Source organism: Pyricularia grisea (assembly GCF_004355905.1).
Source record: "Pyricularia grisea strain NI907 chromosome Unknown Pyricularia_grisea_NI907_Scaffold_4, whole genome shotgun sequence".
Taxonomy (NCBI): Eukaryota; Fungi; Ascomycota; class Sordariomycetes; order Magnaporthales; family Pyriculariaceae; genus Pyricularia; species Pyricularia grisea.
The window spans coordinates 3,410,664-3,421,820 of record NW_022156718.1 but is presented as its reverse complement, the minus strand read 5'-3'; the positions used below and the strand labels follow the sequence as shown (position 1 = coordinate 3,421,820).

Sequence of the window (11,157 nt, the reverse complement as noted above, 5' to 3'; positions counted from 1 at the left end):
ACCTACTGTGAGTATGGTAGAACTAGTACAAATTACGTGGTACATGGTAAGTAAACTCGCTCGCTCCCGTGGTCCCTGCTGGTTTGGGGAAGGCCGCAAGGTGGACGCAACGTTATGTTCTGTGGAGCAAAAGAGTAAAGGGTGGAGACTACACCAAAAATATACTGGCACAACCCAATCGGGACAGATTACTACGCTACCCTGCCCCAAGGCTTACTCAGGCGCTAGAATGAAGAGATAGAGAGAAAAAAAAAGAAAAAAAAAAGCTTGCTGTCAATCCAACGCTTAGCTGTTATTCCCGGAGCGCCACAAGACCGTCGCGCTGGCGAATTGTGTTGGCTTTGTCTCAATTTTTTTCTCATTTTATTTCCTTTTTCTCTTCCTTCAAACAAAAACGGGCCAACGCCGAACGCCGGGTCCTTTCGCCAAAAGCATGTGAGTTGTTACAAGCCGTCTGATAGAGATGAGTCTGAAGAAGAAAGAAAGAACAAGAGAGAAAGAGAGAAGAAAAAAAGCATATCTCCAAAAGCTTCGACGCTAGGTCTAGAAATAGGGTTAGGAAAATTACCTAATCGGGCATGTTACGGTAGAGTAGAAAAGACGATCCTGCAGTGTAGACATCTCCGGCCTCTCCCCGCGATGAGAGAGTATCAGTTGAGTAGGTATTCCATGTTCAATTTGAATATTGATCGCCACCCCGTCTCATCTAAGGTACAGCCTGTAAAGAAGAGTTATATATATTTTGTAGTATAGATCTATCAATTAATCAAGCCGATCAGGTCATGACATATTCTCGTAACGTGCCTTGGTTCTACGCATCTTTGCTGCTCAGAACCCAGGATCTTGGCTGAGAAAAAGACCCATGTATCCTGCCAGCAGATTACTGACAATAGTAATGCTAAAAATCGCATGCACCAATTTCCTAGCCGCCCCCCCCTGCAGTCACGCGTACCACGTCAACATCTTGTACCAATGTTAATGCACTATGCTCTTGCTTAGTTGTTCGGCCGAACGGTTTTTTGTCTCTTTTATGTATCTTGTCACTGTTATTTCTCACAAAAAAAAACATATCATTCGCACTTGGTGCTGGCAATAGCGCGTGCGAAAATGGTTCCCGTATTGTACTTTGTCTCAACGCTCGCTTGATTCCTGTCTTTCCCCCTGCTCGTGACCTCCAGTATTAAGAACTTCCCAAAAACATAAAAAAATAAATAAAATAAAATAAAAAATACCTACGCGGTCCAATTTCCGCGCACCATTGGTCAGTCAGATTCAGTCGTGCTTAGCGTGTATAGTAGCGAGTTTTTATCTGCCATTGGCTTTACGTCTCACGCGCTTCCCAGGAACAGAAGACGGAAAAGCCTGCGCCATCTCCTCTTCCTTGCGCGTCTGTTCCTTATCTTTTTCCCAGACCTGTATGTCCCAGGCGTCGAATTGTGATTTCATGCGCGCCAGTGCGGCCGTGTTTTTGCTCAAGCCATTCGCGTGTCCAGATTCTCCTCCCCTAGAGGGCCTTTTAGCATTGCTTTTCCCACGACTCCTACCGTTGGCTTGCACTGGTAACGGGTCGCGTGCTAGCGCCGGGGCGGGATTGGCAGCAGCCTCCTCTCGTCTACTGGTGGCAAGACTCTCGACTGCCATACCAAACCTTCCCTTCCGATCCTCTCTAGACTCTATTTCGGATTCCTTCTTCTCAAGCCAGGTCTTTGAGCGCGGGCGGCACCAATGGGAGTGTGGGTTGAGGGCTGCAAACAGCGGAGCGCCTCGCGGCTCTGGTGGTTCCGTCCTCGGCGGTAAGTGTACGCTTTGTGGAGGTGCCAGTTGTGCGGCGCTTTGGCTGTAAATCAGATTGTCAAACACCGGCTGCGCATCTACTGAAAGCAGCCAGCGGCGCCTCTCCTCAACGGGCAGTAGCTCTGATTCTGCGTTGGACATTTCAGTCGTGCTTGCTTGTGTATCCCGTTTGATGCAACGAAGCAGTCGTCGAGCCACTGCTGGTTGTTCAACATTGTGCGTGTGCTTTGCTTGTGACCTAGTGTTTTGGGAGGCATCCTGAGTCGCACCTGGGAAGAGAACGCGCCTTTGGTTGGGGGCATTCAAACCCCCTTGACCTGTGTCCAAGTTCAAATCCTGCCCCGTAAGCTGAGACTGATTTTCTGAATACAGCCTCAACAGATGCTTTTGCATCTGAGGAGCTAACGTGTCAGAGCTGCTAGAACTCATCGACTGTGTTGACATGGAAAACGGCGAGTGGTGTGTGTTGACAGAATGAGTATTGGGCTGTTGACTGCCTGGCGTTATGGTGCTCCCAGAGATATCATATGTACCATCAAATGAGGTCAAGACTGCAGGTGCTTTCATTGCCTGCTCCTCATGCAATTGGCGCTCGTGGGCCAGTTGCGGGCCAGTTGGGGACGTCAACATGGCCCTGTGCTCCTCCCAGTATTTGGCAGGACCTTGATTGAACACCTTGGGCGACGCTTCGACGACCGGCACCGGTGCTTTCGCCTTTGATGGTTCTGAGCCCGGCGTTTGTTCCTTGTCTGCCGAGAGCAAGTCTCGGAGTTCGACAATAGGAGTCCGGGTCTTGGAAACCTCACTGACGGTGGGACTGTGGCCATAGAAACTACTTGCCGGCGTCTCCCGTAGACCTCTAGTGGACTTTCCAGAACCAGAAACGTCACGGTTTGAGCGCGAATCACGTATGGGATGACCAGCCGGCCCGAAGCTAGAAGCTGGTGTCCCAATTGCATCGCCAGTGGTGCTGCTGGGATCAACACGACGTTTCTTCCTACTAGGCTCACTGGGTAAGGCTTCCCCATTCAGGGCGGATGAGCCGGCTGGCTGGCTAGGCCGGCGGGTGATGGGAGCCATGGGCGACGCACGTGGCAAGTTGATGGTTTTTCTGGCTGTGGCCTTACCGTCCAGTCTTTTGCGAATTGGCTCTATGCGCGAGTTGGACGTGACAGGAGGAGCCGTGGATATTGGTTTCGACGACGACTCAAGACTTCCTGCCGGAGAATCTTCAGAGGCCGTTGATTGGTCCTCTTTGTTGTTGTCGTTGTGTTTTTTGTTCTTGTTAAACATGCTAATGAAAGGGGGGGCATTATGAAGTTTCAAATGGATAAAGCAAAGGGGAAACCCGTAGGCAGCCGATTCGGCGCACTCGCCATGGCAGCACTTGACCGTGATGCGTGTGGGAACGCTGCCATCGTTGGCGTCAGGAAATGAAGCCATTTATTTAATTTGGTCTGCACGCGAGCGCGTGCCGTGGTAGGTAGGAATTTGCGAATTGCGGTAGCACCGATTCGGCGAAATGGGCACGTGCGTCCCAGCACGTTTCGACCCAACGCACTGTGCACAGTAAAAGAAGCCAGGCAGGCAGGCGCCCGCTGTGACAGTGGGATGGACGAGGTACGTACTGACTTTTTTGTATGAGACAGATATATAGGTAGGTAGTAAGAAAGGTTTTGGTAGGTAAGTGGGTAGGTAGAGTAACTTGACTAGTAGAGGAGTAAGTTTATGGCTCTTGTTCTTTTTTCTTTTCTCTTTTTGTAGGTTGCTTCAAAGGATTCCATGTTAGTTGTAATCGGATTAGATAGACTTCAAGTAGTGCAAACGAGTTTGTTGAAACAGAATTCAAAGAGGAGAAGAAAAAAAAAAACAAAAAGGAATCCGTCTCAGCTCTTTTCAGTCTTGTGGACATCATTCCACGCCTGCTCAACGGCTTCAATCGCGCCATGCCCAAAGTCTCCTAACTGAGTAAGTAGAATTGTGAAAGACATTGAATATATGAATGTTTGTTTGCCGCAGCCTTTGGTCCAGTATCATGGTGGCATTGAGATACTAGGCTCCATAACGCGACTTGGATTTTCCTCTGATCAACAATTCATCTGAGTTATAGCGATCAAACTGTAGCTATAACCCACAGACATACAAAAAAGTAATGAGAACCGGGCAAGACGTAAATGAAACTCAGAAGAGCTTTTGGCAGGTCTGACCTTTTACCAAGAATCATCATCGACGGAGTGTAAACTGTAGGGAAGCCCACGCGAGGAGAAGGTGAAACAACAGGGAGGGAAATAATACTGAAGGCTTACCAGCAATTTGTTTGAGTGAGTGAGTTATATCAGGGAGAAAATACAGCGCCAGAGACGCCAGTGCCTACTTGAGGCGGTCGCGATGGGCCTCCCAAGTGTGCCCTGGCGCCGGTTCGCGTGCGCCGCTCTGCCATCAGCCGCGGTAAAACGCGATAATTGATTGTTGCCAGTCAGGATGGAATTGACAGTGACAATTCACCAGCCCGCCAGCTAAGTCAGGCAAGGCCAGGCAATTGAACGACAGGTGGAGCAGCACAACGGGCTCCCTATAGTGATAAGCGCGTCGCAGTGCATGGGCCGCACGAGTTGTTACAAATTCGAAGAGTGAGAGCAATCAATCCATGTTGGTCAAAATTTTGACAGGCTCAGAAGGGGTTGACTTGTTTTAAAAGAAAATGGTAATTTGGCCAAGTATTGAAGAGGAACACAAAGAAGAGTTGAATCACAATCAGATGCGCGTTGATTGATCGGTCTGGTCTCTCTTGTTGGCACCGCGCTCGCTTGTTAATTAATTAATTAGTACACGCAGTGCACGGAAGCAAAGGGCGGCAGGCATGCTGTCCCGCCGATAAGCTTCTGGTGGGGTAGGACAGCTCGCGATAACGGGTCCGGGGTCCATCCATTTACATGGAAGTCTCAGGTTGGCGGGTGTTATACGACACCAAAAAGGCAACATGGCATCGCGAACCTCTTGCAGCCCAGTCGTCATTAACCAAACCAAGCCTCGAAAGGTCGACAAAACTCTGTGCACAAAGCTACTACCTCACACCCCGATACTGATGATACTCTCTTGAGAGAAAGAGAAAGAATTTCTCTACTCGGCATTCTAAACTCGCAACTTTTCTCAGCGCATGGATTTTCTCAAGTCCGCAGTGGCTTCGGCCATTGCAAAGGGGCCGCCGTTCCCCTACTCCTTTGGAGACCGTGTAGATGTGGACCAGTCTATATGGACTCTTTACAATGGCACAAGACGTGTAAGAGTCTCTTTCGCCCCATGTTACTCGACGAGAGGTTTGTGCTAACTCCAACTCCCCTGTGCGCCAAAAGGAGGATGGCTCCAACTGCAGCATCTTCTCCTTCGAAATCAACCCCAATACCAAATCCCGATTGCCACTCGCCAAGAATGCCCTCAAGAAACTGCGAACACTGCGACACCCTGGCGTTATCAAGATGCTGGATGCCGTTGAGGTACGACAATGCGCGCGCAACACTGCCCCCTCCAGCGAAATAAGAATACTGCGGGGTGAGCCGTCGAGCTGACCGGTGATGCGAAACCATATAGACCGACACATATATATACATTGCGACGGAACGCCTTGTACCTTTGAGGTGGCATATCAAGAGGAAGAGCTTGAGTCCAGAGACACTAAAATGGGGGTTACACAGCGTAGCGGTATGCATCTACTTTTCTCCCCCCCTGCCGCTGGCTGCATGCTGCCGCATGATTCTTGGATCGAGCGCTGACAACATCCTGTGCAGCGCACTATGAAATTCATCAATGACGATGCATCATCAATACATGGAAGTCTCAAAGTATCATCAATATATACTTCGGAAAGCGGAGAGTGGAAATTGGGAGGATTCGAGGTCCTTAGTAGTGTCAAAGACGACGAGGCACTGATCTACGTACGAAACCCTTGGGATATATGTCCAGCAAATATCTGCTCAGTGTTGGACCCTCACTGACGGTGTCCGAATTTAGACTTATGGTAGCCTTGTGCCCGACTCCGCCAGATACGCGCCTCCAGAAGTGGCAAAGTCGGGATGGGATGTGGTCAAAAAGGCGCCACACCACGCGGTAGATTCATTCAACTTTGGCACTCTAATATTTGAGGCTTTCAATGGCGACTTTACGGGCTCTGAGCAGGCCGGTCAGACCAAGAATATCCCACCGACAATGCAAGCCAGCTACAAAAGGCTTGTTAATGCGAATCCCAAAGCCAGGTTGAGTGTCGGACATCTCCTGGAGCAGGGCCAGCGTCGAGGTGCCTTCTTTGATACACCACTCATCAAGTTAACTGAGGGCGTGGATAACTTGGGAATGATGTCTGAAACCGAGAGAGACGAGTTTCTCGGGTAAGCCACTGACTTGAGCCGCCGACTGTGCTCCCAATAACTCGTCCAATTTGCTGACACACAAAAAAAACCAAAAACTAGAGATCTCGACCAGCTTACGGACGACTTCCCAGAGGAATTCTTTAAGATGAAAGTCCTCCCGGAACTCCTGAAATCAGTAGAGTTCGGCGGCGGCGGTCCCAAAGCTTTTTCTGTCGTAATGGAAATCGCACGGAAGCTTTCGAGTGAGGACTTTGACTCCAAAATTACTCCTGTTGTCATTAGGTTGTTCAGCAACCCTGATAGGGGTATCCGAGTCTGCTTGTTGGATAATCTGCCACACATGATTGATCGACTATCTCAGAAGGTGGTCAATGACAAGATTTTTCCACAGCTGGTAAGTGCATTAGGGTCATCTTACAAACAATTCATCTCATCAGTATATGATACTTACATTATGCATCTATTGTTCCTAGGTTACTGGCTTCACTGATCTGGCACCTGTAGTACGAGAGCAAACACTCAAGTCGGTCCTTGTCATCATCAATAAGCTGTCTGATAGAACAATTAATGGCGAGCTGCTACGCTATCTGGCGAAAACAGCCAACGATGAGCAGCCTGGCATACGAACGAACACAACCATTTGCCTTGGCAAAATTGCCAAGAATCTAGGGACATCGAGCCGCTCAAAGGTGCTGATAGCAGCCTTTGGCAGATCTCTGCGAGACCCATTCGTTCACGCGCGCAATGCCTCACTGCTCGCCCTCGGTGTCACCAGTGATTGCTTCAGCGACGAGGATGCTGCGTCCAAGATTGTGCCTGCAGTCGTTCCTCTCCTCCTGGACAAGGAGAAGTTGATCCGTGACCAGGCAGACAAGACAATTGAGGTCTATCTCCAAAAGATCCGCAAGGCGGCATCTGCCATGCCTGAAACGGCACTGCCCCCGGAACGAGGCCCCGATGGTGTTGCGAGGATGAGCACCCCGCAGCCAAACGAGGCATCGGCATCCTCAGGTGGCAGCTGGGCCGGCTGGGCCATATCGTCATTTACAAACAAATTGTCCGCAGCTGCCGGCGAAATGCAGACGGCAAGCAATGGTTCTCAGTCATCAACCCCCGCACCGACTTCTCCTGCCATGACACCACGGCCCGGTATGGTGCCAACAACTAGCAAGTCGGCATCGGCCTTGCATAGACAGGCTGTCCGTTCCCCACAACCAGCTCCAGGAGGATTTTCGCTCCCTCCAAAGAAGGAGACTGCGGCTTCTTCAGCCAGCGATTCCTTCTTCCCCGAGGCGGACGATGCTGCCGACGACGACTTTGGCGGCGACGCATGGGGTGACATGGGGGAAATGGACGAGAACGAAGACGGAGCCGACGCCGAAGACGCGAGCGGCTTCTTCAAGGAGCCGGCTTCACGCTCCGTATCCACCTCGTCCACGGCCAAGAAGGCAACCACCACCCCATTCCCCCACGCCGACGACGCCGAGCCGGATTTTGCCGGCTGGCTCGCGGCGCAAGCCTCCAAGAAGACTGGCGGTAAGCCTTTGCCCAAGGGCATGGGGAAGAGCACAGGCGGCGCGGGAGGTGCTGCGGCAAAATCGAGCTCGCTGGCAGCTAAGAAGAAGCCTGTCGTTGCCAAGAAGATTGACATGAAGCCCAAGGACGAGGACAATGACGATGATGGGTGGGGTGATGGCTGGTAACTATTCACTGCCATGACTGCCGCACTTTTCCATCGCCTTTTGGGGCAAAGCAACAATATCATATACGCTACTTATTTGTCTTGTTGGGTAGGAAGCGAGCGCTGGTTCGTGTCTTTTTTGACTTGTTGTCTTGGGCAGGATACCATACTATACAGCTGTCGATTAATGAGCATACTGTCAAGGTCGTTAGTTTAAAACAAAAAGTCCAAATATGGAAGTATCCCAATCACGATCTTTCCGCTGGTTATTTATCTGTCTTTGATCGAAACATGGCGGCGCGTAGCAAAAGACAGGGTTTTTGAAAAGAACACGAGGACGACAATACGTCATCAGTGTACCACCACTCGGGGGATGTTCTCATTGAGCCATGCATACATGATGATGATGACCTAAAACATATTCATATGGGGGATCCAGACGAAGTTTGACACCAAACAAGACCCAGAACAAAAGAAAAAGATTATAAAGCGCCCTCCCAAATGCTGGCTCCAAGTCAAAGAAAAAAGGAAGGAAAACCCCGACTGCTCATGCATATTATATGAATCCCTTTTGAAAAGTCAGAACATGTAACCTGACAAAAGCTGTTTGAAAAAAAAAAAAGAAAAAAAAAAAGTATTCTCAAGCTCGAATAAAACAGGTGTTTCCAAATTTGCTCACCCTCCTGCGCCTTGTAAGCTTCAGCAGCAGCAATAGCAACAAGAGAAAACCCCCACCGTCGTTCCTCCGCCGTTTCCTCGATATACCTCGGCATATCTTTTTTTTTTTCACCAAAACCCCATCTACCTAGCCTCTGAGTAGTCGTTTAGGGCAACGCAGACGGCGCCGCGGTGGTGGCCGTTGTAGGTCCTGATGATAGCCTGGCTTTGCAGCTCCCAGAGTCGGGCGTAGTGGTCTGAGCAGGCGGTGACGAGGTAGGCCGAGTCTGCGCTGAAGGCACAGTCCCAGACCCAGCGCTGGTGGTTTGCCAGCGTGGCCTCGAGCTCAAATGGCACGGCCTTGCCGGCCTGGAGGGTCGGCTCCACGTCCACCTCCCAGATCTTGGCCGTGTGGTCGGCCGAGCACGTCGCCAGTTTTTTGACGTCGGGCGACAGGAGCACGCGAGTGATGTACTGGTCGTGCGCCGAGAACTGCGTCATGGCCGTTGCGATGGTCCGCTCTAGGCCCTGCGAGAGGGTCCAGACAAAGACGTTGCCCTATCGTTTTTTTTAAAGCGAGTGGTGGGATAGTGTCAGTAATTGTTGTTCCTTTCAAGCCAGGACCAGCTGTTATCGTGCGATACAGGACAGAAAAAAAAGGGGTGGTAGACAAACCCTGTTATTGGCCGCACAAAGCAGCGACCCGTCGGTGGCAACAGTCAAGCTGCTCACACTGACGTCCTCCTCTGGCACCATCTCGCTGGTGCATTTGTTATCCGCCAGGTCCCAGAGACGAATAGTCCCGGCCCTGTCGCAGCTGATAATCTCGCCCTGGTTGGGGTGGATGACGACGTCGTTGACGGGGCTCTGGTGGTTGTAGCTCCGCTGGATGGTCCCCGTCCTCGTCTCCCAGATCTTGACGGTGCCGTCCTCGGAGCTCGTCACCATCCACTTGCCCTCGCAGTGGAAGGCGACGCCCGTCACGTTGCCCGTGTGGCCTTCAAACGTCAGCAGCGCATTGGGGTTGGTCGACTTGATGTCGTAGAGCTTGACCGTGTGGTGGCCGGCCGCGGCGAGGAAGCGCTTGTCCGGCGAGATGCATAGTCGGTTGACCTGGCTGTCTGGGTGCTGTATCGTGCGGGAGCAGATCCCGGATAGTGCCTCCCAAAACCTATATAGTTCGCAGTTGGAGATTAGTTTTTGAAATCATCAGCTTGGGGGATTGGTTCGCATGCTGTCGTGGAAACGAATGGTTCGAGAACGGGATGCGCGAACCTTATTGTGTGGTCATAGCCGGCTGCGAGAGAAAGAAGAGCGAACAGACAGTTAGTCGGTTAGCCGAGTCTATCAATCAAGGATATCAGTGGGCGCGATGGGCGGTATATGGATGGAGCCAAGCTTGACGTGTGAAGCAAAAGCTTACTTACCGGTGCACAGAATGACAGACATGATGCCGTCGTTCTTGGTCACTGTCACATTATTCAATCGCACATGCCGCCAAAAACCGGTCGGTCGCTTCACCAAGAGCCCAGCGACCGCTAGGGTGCGGGAATTAGGTGCGGAAGGGGAGAAAATGCGGAGGTAATATGGAGCTTGGAATTCCGGTGGGTTGCCCGCGCGCCTTGTCTGAACCTGACATGAACTGAAGTTGTCTGTCTTGTCGCAAGCTGAAGGTTCAGCAATAGATGCGCTGCGTCGCAACTCAATTTCCATTATCGCTGCGGGGCATTCAACCCACATCAACGTCACGGGCCCCTTCCGCCTGGGGAAAGCTACCTTAGGTACCTAGGGTTGTACAGTACTCGAATTGACCCTTGCTCCTGGCTGGCTTGATAGAGCGTAAAAAAAAATAAAAAAAATCATATTGAGACATTTCACGCAATTCTGCACCAATACAACACGCTTTCAAGATACTTTCTTAGTGTGTTCAGTCTAGACTTAATAAAACGTGGGTATTGAAATGCCAACATACAATAATATCGACATGAGAAAAAAGAACAACCAAAATGCAACGCTATCTTCCCTTTGACCAGAACTCAGAACCAGGGAGATAACCCCGACCACACACATGTAAGCATATACTCAAGTATATCAATTGTATGTACCCAGCAATAAACAAATCCAGTCTCATTGGTGACTGGATTGATTCCAAAGCCATGCAGCGTCGCAAACCCAGCCCACAACTCCTCGTGTGACCAGCATAGCTCGTAGCCGCCGTATATCAACAGTGGAAAGAAATCGGGATGCAGAAACAAACCATCCCGAAGACACAGAAAATGCACCCCTCGCAATGCAACCAAAAACTCCGTCTGATGCTAACTTTGAAAGTTGATGCAGATTTATGGTACCTCAAAACATTGGGTTCCTCCTGGAAATTACTTCCAGAACAAGAAAAGACATGTGTACTCTAGGTTTAATGAATCCTGATCCTGGACAATCATCCCGTTCGCAAAACTAGATGCATCAAGAGGGATATCGATGACTAATATCACCAGTTTCGTGAAATGAAGCTTGACAGGCTGTGAAATTTAGTTCCTCCCTTTGACTCTTCCATTGTGTTGCTGGAGCTGCGTAGACTTTTCAACTTCAAACCCGAACCTTGGGACGTAGTATTTGGTACTGAAATCATACGCTTGTATGATGCCCTCGGCTTTGTTCTAT

At 50.4% G+C, this 11,157-nt stretch overlaps 3 protein-coding genes across 3 annotated transcripts; 1 reads left to right on the top strand and 2 right to left on the bottom strand.

The window, feature by feature from the left end:
* Positions 1–1,305: 1,305 nt before the first annotated feature.
* Positions 1,306–3,237, bottom strand: PgNI_07714 (uncharacterized protein; the record flags this gene model as incomplete). Its single annotated transcript, XM_031127724.1, has 1 exon — positions 1,306–3,237. One exon carries the CDS (start codon positions 3,235–3,237, stop codon positions 1,306–1,308), a length of 1,932 nt encoding a protein of 643 aa, XP_030980686.1.
* Positions 3,238–4,783: 1,546 nt separating this feature from the next.
* Positions 4,784–8,515, top strand: PgNI_07713 (uncharacterized protein). The gene is made up of 7 exons (XM_031127723.1): positions 4,784–5,074; positions 5,148–5,288; positions 5,383–5,493; positions 5,580–5,726; positions 5,803–6,176; positions 6,258–6,552; positions 6,632–8,515. Exons 1-7 carry the CDS (start codon positions 4,952–4,954, stop codon positions 7,859–7,861), a joined length of 2,421 nt encoding a protein of 806 aa, XP_030980689.1. The 5' UTR covers positions 4,784–4,951; the 3' UTR covers positions 7,862–8,515.
* Positions 8,403–10,148, bottom strand: PgNI_07712 (uncharacterized protein). Its single transcript, XM_031127722.1, has 4 exons — positions 9,924–10,148; positions 9,772–9,793; positions 9,172–9,667; positions 8,403–9,054 (listed from the first exon to the last, which is right to left on the bottom strand). Exons 1-4 carry the CDS (start codon positions 9,943–9,945, stop codon positions 8,641–8,643), a joined length of 954 nt encoding a protein of 317 aa, XP_030980688.1. The 5' UTR covers positions 9,946–10,148; the 3' UTR covers positions 8,403–8,640.
* Positions 10,149–11,157: the final 1,009 nt, after the last annotated feature.